The following is a 20,003-nucleotide window of genomic DNA, read 5'->3' as shown; positions in this document are numbered from 1 at the left end:
GACATATCCAGTTTGTGCTGTATTCAAAATAATTGACATAGTTTCTTTGAAAAACCAATTTTTGGAAAAACTAGTTAAGTGGAGGAATCATTTCTAGTTTGAGTAAAAATAAATAAGAAATAAAATAAAACAACGGCCAAAACAATACATCCCAACAACAACAAAAGAAAACCCTGTTATAACCAAACGCAATAATTGGCTTCTGCTTGAAATCCAGATCAGAACGCAGTGTCTGCTAGAAAAAAAAACTATTTTGAAACTAAGATCATCTGAGTTCAGCCCGGGTATTGGATAGTATCAGTACAGGAATGGTACTTTCCTCAGAAAGGGATACTAGCATTACGGTTATGAAAGAGAACGTCTGTTTTCAAGGATACAAATGAATACCCAGGGGTGTGGCTTTCGGCTTGCAATTCGGGGGAGGATTTAGCGCAAACAATTGCTTATGACCATTTGCATAGAAGAAGAAAATGCCAAATATGTAAAGTGCTGGATTTTCCAGTGTGGATGTCGGGTAGCACTATTGATTTTGGGGAATACATCTGGGCTTTATTATGTTTGCCGCTGTTCCGATGACATCACCGTAAACCTAGAATTCCTGGTACTCCAAAGCACCTTGAACTCTCGCGATACCACTGCCTGGTGGCGCGCGAAAGGCGGTGGGAGGGGTTGCCGGGAGGACGACAGACTTCCGGCCAGGCCGTTGTCTGGGTGGCGCGGTCGAGTCATCGCTGGGCCGCCCCGCTTCCATCTCCCCTTCCTGCCCCCCGCGCGAGTGCGGGGGGTCCCGCGGCCGAGCGCGGCGGGAGGAGGCCTGAACGGAACCTCCGCTTGGTCTCGCCCGGCGCCCCCGCTGCCTGCGCTGGGGCCTGGGGCCTTGGGGGCCTGCGTGGGGCCGGGGCCTGCGTGGGCCCGTCGCCGGGCCCCATGAGGCATAGCCTGACCAAGCTGCTGGCAGCGTCGGGCAGCGACTCCCCGACCCGCAGCGAGAGCCCGGCGCCGGCCGCGACCTGCTCGCGGAGCCGGGACCCGAGCCGGGACGCGGCGCCGGCGGCTGACGGGGAGAAGCAGACGGCGGCGGCCGGATCTCCCGGCCGCCAGCAGCCGCACGGCGACGAGGACGAGTTGGAGGCCGGGAGGGGGAGCCGCGGCGGCGGCGGCGGCGGCGGCAGCAGCCTGGCCGTCCGCGCGCCCTCCCCCGAGGAGATGGAGGAAGAGGCGATGGCCAGCGTCCCCGGCGAAGAGGCCGAGGACATGGACTTTCTGTCGGGGCTGGAGCTGGCGGATCTGCTGGACCCTCGGCAGCCGGACTGGCACCTGGAGCCCGGGCTCAGCTCGCCCGGGCCTCTCTCCTCGTCGGGCGGAGGTTCGGAGAGCGGCGGCCTCTGGAGAGGCGAGGACGACGACGAGGCCGCGGCCGCCGAGATGCAGCGCTTCTCCGACCTGCTGCAGAGGCTGTTAAACGGTATCGGAGGCTGCAGCAGCGGCAGTGACAGTGGCAGCGGCGAAAAGAGGCGGAGAAAGTCCCCTGCAGGCGGCGGGGGCGGCGGCGGCAACGACCACAGCCAGGCGGCGACCAAGAGTCCCCGGAAGGCGGCGGCGGCGGCTGCCCGGCTCAACCGGCTCAAGAAGAAGGAGTACGTGATGGGGCTGGAGAGTCGGGTGCGCGGGCTGGCAGCTGAGAACCAGGAGCTGCGGGCCGAGAATCGGGAGCTGAGCAAACGCGTGCAGGCGCTGCAGGAGGAGAGTCGCTACCTACGGGCCGTCTTGGCCAACGAGACCGGACTGGCTCGCTTGCTGAGCCGGCTGAGCGGCGTGGGACTGCGGCTGACCACCTCGCTCTTCAGAGACTCGCCCGCCGGGGACCACGACTACGCGCTGCCCGTGGGAAAGCAGCAGCAGCAGCAGCAGCAGCAGCAGCAGCAGGACGCGCTGGACGAGGACGACGCCGCGGGAGGAGTGTGTCTGCATGTGGACAAGGATAAGGTGTCGGTGGAGTTCTGCTCGGCGTGCGCTCGGAAGGCGTCGTCTTCTCTTAAAATGTAGGGTCAAGTAATCTGCTCTTTATCCGCGTTTACCCCCTTCAACTCCCTTACACCATGTAAAACACCTTAGTGGGACATCTTCACTGGACACATTTCAGAGGAGGAAAAAAAAAAGTAATATTGAATCTTTAAATGTTTAGCTAAAAAAGCATGAATGTGACACTGTAACCAACTCCTAATGATAACCTGTGACTATTAAATCTCTCTGACAGTTTCTTTTTTAGGTGATTTCCTTCCTGCCAGGCTCCGTTGTAGGGGTTACAGAGCAGTCGTTCCCGCCTCACAACCTGGTAAGGATCCATCTCTTCCCGTAACGCTCATGCTCTGCTGCTTAGTCTACTTAATGGGCAACATCTCAATTTGTGTGTGTGACCTTTTTGTTTTGTTTTTTTCCTTTTTTCTTGTTTTGTTTTTGTTTGTTTTTTTTTTTTTGGAAGGCGGGAGGGGAATCTGATTTGGGCCCTGTCCACCCTGGAAACAGACTTGTGCTGGTCAACAATGTATTTTAAGATGCTTCTTCTGGTTGAAATAGCTGCTAATGTGTCCCCTTGTTCAGACTTGGCGTGTACCTAGCTCTTCTGTCCCCAGTGTGGACATGGCCTTGGATGACATCGGTTCCAACTGTACACTGAAACCTGCTTATAGAGATAACAGTTTGGAGACAGTGAAACAGGTGAAGTTGAATGGAAGTTCCGAGTTGTACAAGGTGCAAATTGGAATTCCAATTTTAATGCAACTTTTCAGAGGTTGACAACAACTATTTGGGGCATGCACACAATGTGATAGTTATTTTGCTGGAGATGACAGAAATCTCTGAACTATTCAAGAATGCCTTTTAGTTTTCAGTAGAATTTACAGAAGAAATACAATTTACTGAGAGTACCAGATTTTAATCTTCATTAGAAAAAGTGGAAATGTACATGCATATAAGATTCCTTCTTGTGTTTTAGTTAACTGGGGAAAGAATATGAATGGTTACTGTCGTGTTTCTTTGAGGACCAGCACAGTGATTAACTTAAGACTCAATATGAATAAGTCATTGAAAGCAATTATTTTATGTTGTATCAAATTTTTACGTTAAATTTATGTATGGTTAGATATTGAAGGCTGTGAAATGTGAATGAAAACATGTAAAGTGAAGCTTCACAAAGAATCCTACCGTTTATATTTCAAAAGTATTCATCCTAATTAAAAATAATTTTTAAAATGGAGTGGTTGTGGCCATTTAAATGACATGGATGATGCTACTTTTCCAAAGATGGGATGATGCATTCATCCCTGAAATGCTCCACTATGTATTGTTCACTTGTGTAAATTCAGTTATGGTGTCTTTCAGTGTAAAAAGTATTAAATTCTTTGTGAAACATCACTGTTTGATGAAGTATATACGTATTTAGCATCCTTGTTTTTCTTTGTGCTAAAGTGGATACAGCTGTTGGGGCAGAAGAGACGGGACCAGCTGCTGGCCACATTTCCTGCTTTATTTTAAAAGGTAGTATAAGAAATGAGGAAAAAGAGGTAATATCAGGGCTTCTGCTGTCTTTTGTTTTTAAAATGTTCATAATTAAGAAGTATTTTCCAGCAGTCCAAAGATGTAAGTTATCTTATGAAATGTTTTATTTTGTTGTTACTTGGTTATGAAAATGGAATCTTGTTCTTGCACAACTGTAAATGATCTGTTGCTAGATAATAAGATTTGAGACCTAGATTGGTCTCTGGTTTCCAGTGCATCACAGCATATTCTGTAAAATCATCTACTGCACTTGAGCATGAATGGGTAGTAGCTAAACTCACAACCTGGAGTGTTGAACCTGCTTACACAAAAGGGCAGGAGCAAGCCCCTCACAATGCAGCTGCATGGATTTTTAGTGCCTACTGAATAATAAATATACATATATATATATATAAACCAAAAGTAGTTGGAAAATTATTTGAAATGACTAATTTGTGCTATCTTTATGAAATATGTTAAATGTAGCTTTTTGAAACAGAAGCCTTGAATTGAAATTTAACTAATACTTGAACTTTTTGTATATATTTCTTTGTATATAATTTTGTGCAGTTCCAATGACAAAAATACGGTGTCATAATAAAACCAGATTTGTTGATCTTTCAGTTATGGCTCAAAGAATTTATTCATCTCTAACATGGCATTGGAAAATAATGGATGAAAATAGGAAAAATGCTTGTTGTTAATGCTGACTGTGGGTCTTAATCAAAAGGTTCTGGAAGCAGTAAGTTCGCTTTTCTAAAAATTATATCATTCTCTTGGAATATTTTCTTCCTAAAGTCAGTGCTTTTCTTGCCATTATTTGAAGTTTGGGGTTGGGGGGGAAACAATAGTCAAAACTTTCTGAATTGAGATGTTTTGAATTCTAAGTGTAGATTTTTAGATTGTCATTTTATAAATGGCAGTTTTTGGAATTACTTGAGAAATTTTGAAGATGGAAAGATTAGTATGACCTATTTTTAAAGCTGCTTTGTTAGGTTCCTTATGTTTTATTAACTGTCTTAGTTTCCATTTCATTAATTTTTTTCTAGTTTTGGTGACTTAGTGATTTTTGTCATTTTTTTACATCAGCTCATGGTCTTGTTTTTACATGGTAATTGCATGTATTAGGACCTATCTAACAGGGGCTTTAAATTTATGTGTAAGCACATTTTACTGTAAATGTTTGAGTTTTTGAATTTACAACAGGTGTGTTTATTTGAGTATGTAGTAAATATCAAAGTGTCCTATTCACTACTTGTTAATTAAAAGTTATGATTAATATGAAACTGTTGTCTTACTATTTTTAGAAAATTGTGTTTCGAATGATTAATATTTCGATAAAGGAGATTTCTGAAATATAAAATGGATTGTGTTTTAAATTTTCCTGTTGGCTTTATTTATTGTAATGATTGGAAACAGTGTAGTATTGGGGGGCCTTTTCATTTTTTTCCCCTAATTATGCCTCAATGGTAAAATAATACAGAACTGAAGTAAAGATATAGCTTCTTAATATTTGTCTTCTGATGGTAGTAGGAATTCATACATTAATTGAACTAACACATATTGACCTATCATTTCTATCATATTGACTTTACTGTTTCTGTACTTCCTTGACCAGACTTAAACTAAAAAGTCCACGTTCATTAAGAATGTAGTCACACCTCTGTGTGTTCAGAATATTTTAAATATTTGTACATTTTGTGATCACTAAATTAATCTCTCTCTCTTCTCTTCAAACAGCTTAGCAGTGTCTGCAAAAACGAATCTTTTCCTACAACCTGTTAACTGACTGGACTGATGGTAACAAAGTAATTGTGGGAGCCATGTCGGTCAAAAATTTGGCATCTGCTGAAAAAAAAAAAAAAAAGAATGCCATTTTCAAGTTCCCAAATTACTTCTGTACTGATTTCACTTTCCAGAAATGGAGATATGAAAAGATTCTCTGGAATCCTTGAAAGACTTAATAGAAATACATGAGACTAATTTAATTTTGGAACAAAAATTAGAATTTTTTTTGTCTTTCATGGGAGTGACACTTCTTTGCATACCTTTTAAAAATTGTAACCACTGGAGAAGAGTTAGAGTATTTCATTGAGAGCACATTCTATGGAGTTACATTTAGTGGACTAGAGTTACATAAACAGGACATCAGTGATCACAAGGCATGTCATGAGTTTGTATTTATTCCCTGGAACATGAGTTAATTTGTAGAAAGACATCTTGCTGAGTATAATATGAAAGTTAATGTAAAGGTCTTTGTAGTCTTTCTTAAATAGCTGTATTGATTTGTAATCTTTGAAAAAAGCTGATTATGATTAATTATTTGGGTAGCTAATTGAAAATTAGGTAAAACCAGGACGTGTGAATTCTTAGATTTTTGGCTTCTGGAGCTTTCTTCGAGTACTTTTTTTTTTTTTTTTTTTTTTTTTTTTGTATTTTGAGGTTTCTGATGAATGGTATACTAGTTTCTCCTGTTGATATTAAAATTTCTCTAGTGTCTATAAGGGTGTTCGTATTCTGGATGATGACAATGACTTCATGGCATGTGGTTGTTTTACTTAATTGAATTTTTTCCACTTTGTTACAAGTGTAAAAAAACACTCAACTCTGGATTGTTTTATTTCATTTTCATTGGAATGTGTTAATATATTCCTTCATCTGGTCTAGACTGTCATCATTCTGATTAATTTGGGAAGAGTACAGTTGATGAGAGAGGGCATAAGAGATAGGAACTGTATGGTTGATTTTGTGCGGTATTCAGAGGTTAATAAATCCACTCGTTTATTCCATGCTTGTGAAGCCAGGCTGCTATTTGTAAGTAGTTGATGTTCTTAGGGTTCAGCTGGCTTTAATTATTTTTTAAAAGATTTATTTATGTTTATTAGAAAGTCAGATAATATGGACAGAAGGAGAGACAGAGAGGAAGATCTTTTGTCCACTGGTTCACTGTCCACATGGCCACAAGGGCCAGAACTGAGCTGATCTGAAGCCAGCAACCAGGAACCTCTCCTGGGTCTACCACGCAGGTATAGGGTCTTAAGGCTTTGGGCCATCCTCGACTGCATTCTCAGAACATAGACAAGGAGCTGGATAGGAAGTGGAGCAGCTGGGACACAAACCAGTGCCCATATGGTATCCTGGCGTGTTCAAGGTGAGGACTTTAGCAACTAGGCTACTGCGTTGGGCCCGCTGGTTGTAATTCTTAAACCAAAAGTTTAAGCACCAAGCACTATGATAATGAGTATTTATCTTTTTTTATTAGTGATTACCTGATTATGGATTTTGAAGGTGTAGTTAGGGGCACTACTAGTTTTAAATCACATTTTAAAGCTAATAATAGGTAATTGATGAAAGTTGAACAATTAGTAAGATATTTTAACTATTCCCCCCGGGTTTTTTTTTTTTTAACTGTAGCTTTCATTTGATTATCATGTAATCTATAGATCAAAGGGAAAGGAATTCTATTAGAAATTTTCAGAATGCTTTGATTAGAACAGTATTTTTTGTATACTCAATACTCTGTCCACCGATGGCATCCTGTTGTCTTCAAATACCTTGTACTTGTGAGGCAAGAAGAAGCAGGTGGAGGAACCCATGTATCTGCTGGTTCCTCCAAATATCTGTAATGGCTGGGACTCAGCCATAGCTAAACCTAGGAACTTGATCCACGTGTGTGGCAGGTACGTCAGGTCTAGATACTTGAGTCATCACTGATGCTTCCAAGTTCTAAAGGACAGGAAATTGATGTCAGGAAGCACAGCACTTTTTGATGGAACATAGTAATATACAGTTTAAGAAATACATGTCAAAGGACAGATGTGAGAAATCTTTGTGACAAACTTATAAACTCACTCATTTACATAGTATTATGTGAAGAAGTACATATTCTTGATATGCTTAAGATGCTAATAAAACAATTTATACTAAGTTATAGAACCATATCAGTGAGGTTTGATAACATTTTGTATTCTTCAGTCTGAGTTCCTTTTTTTTGAAATTAGGAATTATTTTCAGTGATAAGGGAAACTGCTTTGAACACATGACAGAATGCAGCTTAAAAGGGGACTAGGGACTTGATATTTCAGCTTGAAAATAAGGTTTCCCTCCTAAATTTATATATATGAAAGGGCTTCAAAAATTCTGAAAAATGGAATGAAAAAAATAATGCTGTTTCTATAAACACCTGGAAGACCTGTAGAAGTAGGTTAAGGGGTGAGAACTCTTACAAAGAGTAATGGTTCAAAGATTTGAGTCATATGAGGAGTCACCTGGGATATTTCTGCAAGGAAAATCAGGGAATGGGGAAAATACAGGTACTTGGACCGTCTTTCACTATCTTCCAGGGTAGATTAGCAAGAAACTGGATCAGCAGTGGAACAGCCAGGATTCCAAACAGGTATTTGAATGTGGGATGTGGGCGTCTGCAGCAGTGGCTTAACCTGCTATACCACCGTGCTGGCTCCAGAGGCTCAGGTCTTATTTCATGGAAGCTTCAAAGATAGACTGCCTGTTTTCTGAAAATAAAACTTTCTAAGGATATGGATTAAGGTTGAGCCTTCTGTAAGAGTATAAAATATATCCTGAAGATTAATATTACTCAGAATACCTTGAGAAAATGAAGTATAAGTAACTCGGAGTGTGTTTTGTTTAGCTTTATGAAATCTTCAATGAAGATTACTATATGATTTTTTTCCTGTTGTGTTAGATCAGACTCGGTGCCTAATGTTAAGGAATGGAGTGAGCAATGTGTATGAGACAAAGATGGACAAGCTAGATAAACTCACAAGGTGATAGCCTTTTTTTGTATTTCAGCTTTTTATTGCCTTGTAATCTTTAGGTCCAAACTTGTATTTCACATGATAAATGACAAACTTGTATTCATAATCTTAACGTACAGACTATTTGTAACATTTCATTTTCGTTCATATATACCATATATACTATATATACTATATATATACTATATATATAGTATATAATATATACTATATTTTCTTAAAATCAGTGAGATTTTAAGCCAGTTTCAGGTAGCTGAAGGGCCTTTATAAGTAGCTGATATTGTCTGGACCCCAGGTATGCTGCAAACATAGTCTGGAGCATAATAGGAAATACCATCTTCCTAAAGACAGGCTTTGAAATTCTAATCCAATAAGTTAAGATGTTTCCTTTCTCTGGCAGCAGAGCTGATTGATACCTGTAAAAAAAAAAAGAGAGAGAGAGAGACATCATTAGAAATGGTTGTTGTTTTAGGTAGCAAACCTTCCTAGACACATTAATTTTAGAAACCTTAAGATAAAACCAGATACAGATTAAGATAATTATCTCTAAATTTTATCAATTTTTTAATGCAGACTTTTAAGCAGAGTTTCTGTGCTTATAAAAATGCCATCTCTGCCTCCCCCTATCAAATATATTATCGAAAAGCAGAGAAGCAAGAACTCTCACCTGGTGGTTCAACCCCCCAGGTGTCCATACAATAATCAGTGTGGACCAGGTCAAAACTAGGAGTTGGGAACCCCTCCATGGAACCGGTAACTCAAGTACTTCAGGCAGTTGCTACCTCTTGGGGTACCTAGAGGCTAGGATTAGGAATAGATCTGGGACTCAAATACAGGCACTGTGATAAGGGGTGCAGGCATCCCTAGCAGTGCCTTAACCACTGCACCAAACTTCTATCCCTGTCCTTAGGTTTTGTTTTGCTCCTTTCTCTGGGTCACCTGAATTGCCACATAGTAGCTTGCTGAGCAAGAGTTCCCAAGAGAATAACCAGAATTATTTTGCAAGGGCACAGCCATTTTCTGACAGAATTTTCTTTCTGTTCAAATACTCAAACATCTAAGAAAACTGTAGCTTTCATATTAGGCATAGTATTATTTTCAATCCTGTAGCAGGTGTTCAGTAAGTCTAACTAAGCTATACACGAACAGCACAGAAGGATAAAGTTGTAACACTTTTCAAGTGCTTAAGTAAAATTCAGTTAAAACAATAATGTTTTAATAACTTCTATTCAAAAAGGATTGTTATCTCTGTTCTAAATATTTGCTGTTGTAAAAATATAGAATAAGAATTCATAAGAATATCAAGAATCCCACTCACCTGGCTGCTAAGCCACCGTTCACAGGTATAGCTAAAAAAATAGGGTACAGGCCACCAAGAACAAGACCAACCAGTCCACCCCGTATTAAGGTACAGGTTTCACAACTCAAAACACCTAGGAGATAAAATAATTAGCTCCGGAAGTGAAAGTCATGACAGCCCATCAAACATGATTTTAAAAAATGCAAAGTCACTTAAATGTATCATGGATTTTATTTTCAGGTAGTAATCCAGGGAGTGGAATTCTGTACAGCATGTTAAAAGACAGAATTACATGTATGGGTGATCTAAAATCACCAGGAATAACTAAGCAAAGCAACCTAGTTAAGAACATCTTCCAGTTTATTCTGAAGTTTTATTTTTATTAGAAAGTCAGATACACAGAGAGGAAGAGATACAGGAAGATCTTCCCTCTGATGATTCACTCCCCAAATGGCCACAATGGCAGGAGCTGAGCCGATCCAAAGCTGGGAGCCAGGAATATCTTCCAGGTCTGCAGCATGGGTGCAGGGTCCCAAGGCTTTGGGCTGTCCACTATTGCTTTCCCAGGCCACCAGCCGGGAGATGGAAAGCGGGGCAGCAGGATTAGAACTGGCAACCATGTGGTATCCTGGCGTGTGCAAGCCGAGGGCTTTAACCACAAGGCTACTGTGCTGGGCCCCTCTGCGTTTGTTTTGAATCAACAGAACTGAGCTAATATTTTCACTTATATTTTTCAGTTCACTGGGCAAGAGGTTTCCCTCGACCATAAAAAGTTTTGTCATGCTGGTTATCAGAATTCAAACAAAATACTCAATTTACATAAACTTGGAGAAGAACTTAAAATAATTTAGATGACCATCCTCTCCAGTCCCATGTCAATATTTTAATATAACATAAGATTTTTAGGATTATACTCAGATAATTTAGTATACATGATAAATTTTCAAAAGGAAATCATGCCTTTTGTAATACATGTAGTACTTTAAGGGATTAGCTATGTAAGGGAGTATTAAAGTTATAAATAGTATATGGCAAGAAAAAAAGATTAAAGTGAAACAGAATTTACCTGTACTTAAAGGGAAACTTACAAAACCTTTATAAGATACATGTGCTGTCAAAAATGGAATCACTGCCATTGGTAAGCCAGCAGCTATTCGGGCATGAGTCACATTCAAGACACGCCGAAAAAGACTGTTTGCTATTAGGCCAGAGAGAGCAGCATTAATTCCAACATATGTTGATCCATGTTCAAGCAGATTCCTAAGAGGGTGAGAAAAAAATAGCTTTTTTTGGCTTTACTGTGTTTCTGAGCTGTAAATCACTGTATATGCTAAAGAACTTCCCAGGACTATGGGAATAACTGCACAAAACATTACCACTTAAACTGCCATGAAAGCCAACCGTAAAAGATTGTTTTTTACACACAGACTTTATTCTAAAGGGTTTTTAAATTTAGTCAACACTTAAAAATACTGTGGAACATTTAGATTTTTTTGGTTTTACAAAGGATATTAACAGAGATTTCCCTCCAACTAAAGCAAGGAACAGCTTTGGATAATTTCCCTCAGAGTTTCCATAATACCCATTAGTTATCTTTCTACCATAACACACTGCAAAGTGGTGCTACCTTAGAGTCACTGATTTATAAGTTGGGCTTCCTCACCAGGTTATAAACAACTTGAAGACGACACAAAGATGTATTTATCTTTACTTCAGTACTCCCTGACAGGATGCTTGGTTAGATCAGTACTGGGAGACTGAGAAGGTACTAAGATTTAAGCGATACTCTACACCAGAAACTTTACAACAACCCAATGATGAATAAATTTATACTTTGAGTTTTGGAGCCAAAGTGTATGTAACCTTTTTATAACCCATATTCTATGCATCTTCATTTGGGATAGTCAGATTCCTAAGTTTAAGCCTAGCACTTAACTTTTTGTTACCACCTGCACAGTAATGTATAGCACAAATGCCCTCTCAAGTCTCTTGTTTAAGGTGATTTTTTTATACCTGTCACTTCACTGAGAACCTGTTACATGTAGTATATTTGGTGCAAAAGACATGATAAATTATCTTTGAGTTTTCATAGTTGGATATGATTGCAGAATGAAGTCTGCGGGAGAACTTGGGAGGACAAGACAGTAGCAGGTCAGGAACTTACGAGACATAAGGTAATGTTTAGAACCTGCCAAACCATCACAGAAAGCGAAAGGAAAGGCCTGTGTTTCCTGAGTGTTGGAGGGATGAGAAACTTAAGTCCTTCTAAAGTATGTTAAGTAAACTAAACAAGTAGTGCAACTGGAATTTAAATAGCAAATATGGCTGTCTCCCAACTCGATCTCATACTGCAGGTAACACAAAGTTCTTATTATATAGCAGTTCCTTACCATTTAAAAAATTCCCATAAACCAGAAACATGAAACTAGACACATGAAATACAAGATTAAATATGTAATACATGGCAGTTAAACATGAAATTATAAGCCTGAACAATTTGTTATTAAAAGCATTTCATATACTTAGGAATATTTAAAAGTAATTACTAAGGATAACTGTTTAATAATGCAAGAAGGGATGAGGATTCAAAATAAACTGGAAATGAAGAGGACAATTAAGCATAAGGAAAGTAACAAGCTGTTGCCATCTTCCTTGTTCAAGTGCTACTGTTTGAGAACAATTTATCACCTCTCAATTAAACCTTACTTTGCAATTCCTGCTTGTTCACCAATTTCCTTCCTAATTTGGTAAAGGTCCTGTGACACTGCCTGCTTTCTTCAAAGTCTCTGCCATCTACAGTATTCCTTTTTAGTCTGACTGCCTTTCCCCATCTTCCTCTTCTAGAAATGGGAACACAGGTCCTTTTTTGCTTTAAAGGATTTTCTATTTTTATCTCCAGAAAAACATCTTACAAGGGGATGCAGGGATACAGGACTTTTAAAATCTCACCAAGTTCTTACCACTGCTCAAGGTTCATAGGTCCTCCCTTACTGAAAGGTAAGTGGCACGAAGACCGAAATGCATGCAGTTGTGTATCAGGTCCATTCTGTTTTTATCTTTACCGTATCCATCCTTGTGTTTGCACTCAACAAGTATTGCTATTCCAGCTGGTGTTCTTAATTCTTTTCTTGCTAGCATATCCACTTTCCAAAAAGCAACTGGAATACTATGTAGAAATGCTAGCTGGATCACATTTTTTTGCTGCTTACAATTCTTCCTGTTCCTTATTTCTGCTTCCCTTGCATTTCAGTAAAGTTGGCTCCTTAAAGACGACAAACTCATTAAGTCTCAGATTTTCAGTATAAATGCAACCAAGTCAGACCTGCTTGACTGCCAGGAGGTATAAAAATATACTGTGGTAATGTCTTGTAGTTGCCTTTGTTATCTTCAAATAGCAGTATGTTCTATTTTTCTTAATAACTTTTAGCCATGATCACCTTTCTCTGACATTCCCTAACTAGCTATATGTGGTCCATGGTACTATTTTTAGGGTGGTAAGCACACTGATAGAAATGAATTGAGAAAATGACAATTAAAAAGCTAGTTTAAAATTTTGGTATTTGATACCAAAATTTGTCCATTGACTCCATTAAGTAGCTATGTGATGTTAAGCAAAATTATTGATCTTTCTAGGGCCTAGGCTGCCTCATCAAGGCAAGGAAAGGATTTAATTTCTTTCTGACATCCTATCCTTAAATCAGATAAAATAATTATTCAGTGATGAAAAATCTGCCTAATAAAAGATACTTTTATATTAACAAGTGATCTTACCTTTCTGGTTCTGGAAGCTGGCTGATTTTTCTGGTTATGATATCCAAAGTTGTTAAGTTTTTTTTGACAGTACCTGGTTCATGATTTTCCATTTTGAGCCCTAAAAAAATTATGAAAATAACATTTTTCAAAAATGCTGATCTATGGAAAACCAAAATTCAAAAAGCCTTCCACTTAACCATAAATATTTGATCTAGAAGAAGTGTACATTGCATTTATAATCTGAAAAGCAAATGGATATTTGCCACAACAAAAAACAAACCACGCCCCTCAAAGAGTGAAGCATAAGCCAGAACATGAGAAACTGCATATTAGGCGTATAGGAAATATGCCAGCCAAGTAATGTAACCTTAAAGAACTGAAGGTCTTGGGAAGTTGACAGTATTTTTCATATTAACTGAAAAAAAAATTCATGACTTTAATTAAAAAGAGCCAAACTAGGATTTTAAACTAGATTGAAACTCTTACAAAATTGCTCCTATGTTGAGCAGTGAGTGGAAGCATTGTGGTGAAGTTTCCCAGTTATCTTTATGCTAAAATTTTGGGTTCTTTTATTACCAAAAAAGACAACTCATAATAATAATAAAAAACGATATTACTCACTGGCCATCCAGAAAAATCAATGAGTGCTCTGAGCATTTACAAAAACTGTTGCTAAAACTTTCCTCTTCAGTATACTCTTACTTTGACTGAACCAGCTACCTCTTGGCTTTCATTCTGTGTTTTATTTTCAGGATCAGATGCATAAAGTCGTACTTAACCTCCAATGACAATTCTTTACAATTAAAGAAATGCTTCAGGATCTTGATTCTCCTTTCACTGAGGGTTCTGTGTTGTATGGCGGGCTAACCTGCTGCCTGTGACATGAGGATACTGGTTCAAGTCCTCGCGGCTCTGCTTCTAATCCAACTCCCTGCTAATGCCCCTAGGAAAGAACTGTAGGGGGGTATGGTCCACATGCTTGGGCCCCTGCCACCCACATGGGAGACATATGTGAAGATGACCCAGCACTGGCTGTTGTAGCTAGCTGGGGAGTGAACAGATGGATCTGAGATCTCTCTCAGTCTCTGTAACTCAGTAAGTCAATCTTTTAAAAAATCTCATTGAAACTAGCTGATCTGGGTATGACTGTTTTGGCATTTTTCAAACGGAATGATCTGCTGAACTTTAAATTTTCAGCCAGAATTGTGTAAGCCAAACCAGTTGTGTGTGTATGGTGTGGCTGTTGTTTCTGCCATTGCTTATTAGAACCATGAACAAGATTAATTTTTTTCCTTGCAGGTGGGTGGGTATAGTTTGTTCTGGCAGGCTTCATTGTCAGCATCATCTTCCTTAAAATCAGTTCTATCCATTTGTAAACTGCTGATTTTTTTGTCTTTCCCCATAAACTTTTCATGAAATGATTTCATAACTGATTTTTGTTGTTACTCCAATTTTAGCAGCATTCATGTTGCTGTGATAGAATCTCTTTTCAAACCGTGTACTCTTCTTGGTGCCTCAAACTAGATCCTGTTCAGATATGCTGGAACAAGTTAGAACAAGTTTATTTTGGTACCAAAAATCTTTTCAAATCTATGCATTTTTTTTAAAAAGCATTTATTTTTACTGGAAAGTCAGATATATAGAGAGGAAGACATGAGGATAGATCCCCTGTTCGATGATTCATTCTCTAAGTGGCCACAACTGCCAAAACTGAGCTGATCCGAAGCCAGGAGCCCAAAGCTTCTGGGTCTCCCCACAAAGATGCAATGTCCCAGGGCTTTGGGCTGTCCTCAACTACCTTCCCATACCACCAGCAGGGAGCTAGATGGGAAGCGGGGCTGCCAGGACTACAGCTGGCATGTGCAAAGTGAGGACTTTAGCCATTAGGCTACCACGTCAGGCCTGAAATATGTGCATTTTTAAAGTTTAAAAAATATATGCACTATATACAAAGATACAGATATGTACCCCATGAACTTAACATCTATTTTTTAGGAATCTGAAAGGCAGACAGAGATGCTCCTGTTTACTGACTCACTCCCCAAATGCCTGAAATAGACAGGACTGGCCAGGCAGAAGCAGGAAGCCAGGAACTCAATCCAGGGCTTCTATGTGTGAGCAGGGACCCAAGTATTTGGGTCCTGCCTTCCAAAGTACACCTTAGCAGGAGATTAAACAGGAGTGGATCCAGGACTTGAATCCAGGTACTTTAATAATGGGATGTCAATGTCACATGTTAACTGCTACACTCAACACTCCTCTATGAACTTTTCACAGGTTCCTACTGCATATACATTTATACACAATTGTAACAAGGAAAAAGAAAGCAGCTCAGTGGAAAAATAGACAAATGATTTGTGCCTGCCTCACAAAAAAGGAAAGTTAGGCGACATGAAAATAGGTTCACTTTTATTATAATCAGGGAGTGCAATACCAATAGGGGTCAATAGTTAGCAAAACCTAAAATCTGACCATTTCAGACACTGGTGAGAATGTACGGTAGTTACAACTTTAATGGTGCTGCTGGTAGAGGTGTAAATTGTACCAGAGTGGAAAAACCACTTTGGAAAATAATTTGGTGTTACTAGGTGGAAGACACACACTGGTATTTTCCACTTCTAGGTATACCTTACTCGAGAGTCAGCAAAATTCTCAAAATGGTTAAAAAGCCAATATTTTAAGGTTTGTGCAAAACATGGTCTTTGTTGAATAGTTTGCTTTTTGGTTTTTGATTTTTTTTAAAGGTATTTTTATTTGAAAGGCAAAGTTAAAGGGAGGAGGGAAAGAGATCTTTCATCTGCCAGTTCACTCCCCCAAATGGCAGCATAAGGACAGAGTTCTGCCAGTCCAAAGTCAGGAGTTTCTTTTGTGCTGCCATGTTGGTGCAGGAGCCCAAGACAGACTTTAGCCATCCTCTTCTATTTTCCCAGGCACATACGGAGACAGCTGGATTGGAAGTGGAGCAGGTGAAGATGAACAAGCATCCACTTGGGATGATGGTGCAGCGGGTGGAGGCTTAGATTACTGTGGCACAACAATGGCCTCCAAATTTTTTTTAAAAACTCTTTAGAAATACAAAAACTACTCTCAGCTGACTTTTTGCATAGAACCAAGCAATAGGCTATACCCAGACTACATGTCAGTAGTTCCTTTCACTTATTAGGGTGAATGCCAGAGCAAGGGAATGGTAAATGGTGTGCTTTGGCCTAAAGATTTAGCTCATTCAGCAACAGACTTCAGGAAGATCAAGAAAAGCACAAGTTCAGGGATGCTGGAAATGACAGTATAGTTTTATCGATCAGATGTTCTTGATTCATTATGAGTATTCATTATACAATTAACAGAACAAGTAGGATAGGTAATCATATATGCATATATAAATAAGGTCATAAGCAAAGCATAAAACACTTCATTTCCATATCTGCAATCATAACCTAATAATTACAATAAAGGTTTAGAAATTTAGTAAATGCCTTCCAAAACTCCAAATTTTAGCATTTTGGCCATGGCTAGCAACACATTAGACACACAATCCTTGCCATACAGCAGACTCTGAATGATTGAGCCTTTGTATGGTGTAGTACTCAGATTCGGTATGCATAAAATGCATATTTATTTGTGGAATAAATTACCTATTTAAAATATCCAGCCCAGTGCTCTGCATACTCATGTGCTTCCAAGTTCTACGAAACAGCCATTTCTAAAGTGTGTTAACAGTCGTTCTTAATGAGGCAAAAGCTGACTGCAGCTTGTTTGCAGCGTTATATCTCCGTTATTAACAGTAAATGCCAATCAAAGATCATGCCACTTTATAACACCACAAACACTTCAAACGGCATTTGCACTTGCCATCGCAATTGTTGGAGAGCGCGGACATAAGCAGTGTGTGAAGTAGAAATTCAGTCTGGCCAAAGTCGCCGTGTAATTTGGCTGCAAGTTTAATCACCTGATACTAATCAACGGCATTTTTGTTTTTTACATAGACTTGGTTCAAATACAAAGGTTTTTCTGGGTGAAAACCACTGTGGGGCCAACCCCCTCTCCTCCCAGGTCTCATGTCCTCGCGGCGGGCGACAATTTTGTCACTGCACCATGCTTCTCACGCCAGGACATTGCCTTGATCTGTTTCCCCGACTTGCCAGTACCTTACTCTCGCCCTTGCCCAGCAGCCGCTGCCGCCCCGGGTCTTGCTCAGCCCCGCCGACGCTCACGCCGTAACCTTTGCGGAACGCTCCAGCGCAGCGCCATATTTAGCCGACACGTGACTGCGCCGCGCGGAATGGCGGCCGCTGATTGGGCTGCCGGGCAGGAACGGCGTCCTGCTCAGGGGAGGCGCTAGGCGGCAGCCCCGAGAGGTGTGGCTAGCGGCGCAGGTACTTAATTTCTCTCGAACCTCCTTATTAATATAGAACCTTTAGAAAATGTAAGAAGTTGAGATATACACGTTGGGAGACCCTAAATATGCTTCCCCTCTTTTTTTTTTTAACTGAAAACGACTGAGGGACCACGGAATTGAGCTTCCGGGACTGTAGAGCCTACCTCATGTTGTGGACCTGTACCGTATGATAACTGCACAACTCTTACCAATACGATGGGTATTCAGGTTTATTTTTAAAAAGCGGGTGAGAGAGAGGAGTGGAGATTTTTTTTCTGAGAATGTTTTCTGCCGTCTTTGACCCGCGGGTCCCTGTGCCCTGTAGATATGGTAGATTGTCTCAGCATAATGTGAACACTCCAAGTGCAGGACTTGTCTTTCTGGTGGTTGCTGGTGCCTTCTAGAGTACTGTTTGCGGAAAGATTTGGTAAACGTGGGTGAGAGCAAGGTAGCCTTAGGGTCTCCTTCAGCCAGGACAATTGAGTACTAAAGGCTTGAGTGAAACACTTTGAAGACTTTTGCCTCAGCATAAGAGTAGAAATAACAGGCATCCATCATTTTGTAACATTGTGTGGAATCTATAAAATCGCTTAGCCAAAGGTGCTATGGAAATTGAGCTTCAGTAAAGGGGAAAGTGGTATTCAGGATAAGTGAGAAACCCTCATAAACAAGGTAAACACCTAAACCTCATCAGCTGAGAGAAATTCAGCTGATAATAAACCCACTGATAACAAATCCTCTCCATTAACCAGGGAGGGATCATAATGGCTCCTAAAATCCCAAGGGAAATATCAATCTATGCCTTATCGCAAAGTTTCTGAGGTAAATGCAGCAAATGTTTGAGAAAGCCAACTTGTAAGAACCTGTTGCTGGTAACAGGAATAAACTCTGGACAATGGAGATATTTTATGAAGATACTGGAAAGCAGCAAAATCTGTCTAGAAAATTCCCTAACATTTTTGGCTAACATTGTAACTGCCCATGTGTGGTATGATATGCTTAGGAAACCTGGTGGACAGCTATCTGTGGGAGACTAAAAAAGCGGAAGTGGTATTGTAGCAGCTCATTAACGCTGGGAGAAAGTGTTTTATGTAAAACCCATTACAGAAACAGAGTAAAAACTTTGATAATTTTTAAAATAAAGACAATGTCCAAAGACTAAAGCTTATGCCTGAGAATTAAGTGCAAGGCCAATCTTGTCAGTAATACAAATTAAAAGAATAAATAAAAAAGAATACATGAAAAGAGTGGAAACCAAAGTATAAAATACAAAACCAAAATTGATAAACCTGGAGTTGGGTGAAGTAGAGAAACAGGGGTGGTAGTGGGGGAGGGAGAAGCAGACAGTCAAGCAGGACCCTCAGCCTAAATTTCAGGAGGATGAGAAAACATTGTGCTTTTATGGGCATCTTATTTATGAATCAGAGTGTGTAAGTTGGTATAAAGTACAAATAAGTTAAATATTTTGTATGTCATGGTGGTTGAAATAAAGACTGGAATGAGTGGATTCCAGAGATCATAATACTCAAATATATGGACACTAATCTTCACAAAAAAGTGAGAACTTTAAAAAGCCAATCAGGGGCACTATGTGGAGGAGAAGGTGAGAGGGACTGCTCTAGGAAAGAAGACGTCTGATCTGCAACAGAAATATGTGGAAATGAATACAAAACAAACAAACAAACAAACAAAAAAAACAGAAAGCACCTGGAAGTGGAGGTAATAGTAGTAGCACTGAGACACGGCCTCTTTAGATTAAAAGGGTCTGTGTGGGTTCTACTGCTGAAGAAACATGCACAAGCAGTTAAAAGCATCTGAAGAGCTAAAACGCTGGCTGGCTGATGATTGGAGCTTAATTACCAAATAAAAACAACTCTTTTATCTTTCTGCCAAGACTATGGATTCCGTTCTGGAGGATTATGTAATGTGTAGGAAATAGGGAAACACAGATTACAAGGGGGGTGCTGATTATGAAGTTGTGGCAGAGAATAAAAGAATATTGTAATGCTGAGCACTCTGCTGCTCTATAAATTGGAGAGACCACAGTATGCTTAAATCTCTTCTCTCTGTCATTCCCTATCCCTCTCTCTCTGTGTGTGAGAGAGAATCTTCGATTCACTGGTTCACTCACCAAATGACCAGTTGAAGTCAGGAGCATGGGACTCCATCTGAGTCTCTCATGTGAGTGCAGGGGCCCAAGCACTTGGGCCACCTTCCACTGCTTTTCTCGGCACATTAACAGGGATACTGGATTGGAAGT

At 40.0% G+C, this 20,003-nt stretch overlaps 2 protein-coding genes and 1 pseudogene across 4 annotated transcripts; 2 read left to right on the top strand and 1 right to left on the bottom strand.

Moving 5' to 3' along the window:
- Positions 1 to 655: 655 nt before the first annotated feature.
- On the top strand, positions 656 to 5,628 carry CREBZF (CREB/ATF bZIP transcription factor). Of its 3 annotated transcripts, XM_058663683.1 has the most exons (5): positions 656 to 2,042; positions 2,258 to 2,335; positions 3,469 to 3,537; positions 4,162 to 4,279; positions 5,278 to 5,628. In XM_058663683.1, exons 1-2 carry the CDS (start codon positions 928 to 930, stop codon positions 2,271 to 2,273), a joined length of 1,131 nt encoding a protein of 376 aa, XP_058519666.1. In that variant the 5' UTR covers positions 656 to 927; the 3' UTR covers positions 2,274 to 2,335; positions 3,469 to 3,537; positions 4,162 to 4,279; positions 5,278 to 5,628. The 3 variants fall into 3 exon arrangements, with proteins under 3 accessions (XP_058519666.1, XP_058519665.1, XP_058519667.1); XM_058663682.1 differs by lacking the exons at positions 4,162 to 4,279; positions 5,278 to 5,628 and having other exon boundaries at positions 3,469 to 4,160; XM_058663684.1 differs by lacking the exons at positions 4,162 to 4,279; positions 5,278 to 5,628 and having other exon boundaries at positions 656 to 2,335; positions 3,469 to 4,160.
- Positions 5,629 to 8,529: 2,901 nt separating this feature from the next.
- On the bottom strand, positions 8,530 to 17,670 carry TMEM126A (transmembrane protein 126A). The gene is made up of 5 exons (XM_004590020.3): positions 17,514 to 17,670; positions 13,387 to 13,486; positions 10,682 to 10,875; positions 9,634 to 9,748; positions 8,530 to 8,731 (listed from the first exon to the last, which is right to left on the bottom strand). The coding sequence occupies exons 2-5, from the start codon at positions 13,476 to 13,478 to the stop codon at positions 8,539 to 8,541; spliced, it is 594 nt and encodes a 197-aa protein (XP_004590077.2). The 5' UTR covers positions 13,479 to 13,486; positions 17,514 to 17,670; the 3' UTR covers positions 8,530 to 8,538.
- A 289-nt stretch (positions 17,671 to 17,959) lies between these two features.
- On the top strand, positions 17,960 to 19,682 carry LOC118757591 (mortality factor 4-like protein 1; annotated as a pseudogene).
- Positions 19,683 to 20,003: the final 321 nt, after the last annotated feature.

Source organism: Ochotona princeps, chromosome 4, assembly GCF_030435755.1.
Source record: "Ochotona princeps isolate mOchPri1 chromosome 4, mOchPri1.hap1, whole genome shotgun sequence".
Taxonomy (NCBI): Eukaryota; Metazoa; Chordata; class Mammalia; order Lagomorpha; family Ochotonidae; genus Ochotona; species Ochotona princeps.
The sequence above is the reverse complement of the archived record's forward strand: the minus strand, read 5'-3'. Positions and strand labels throughout refer to the sequence as shown.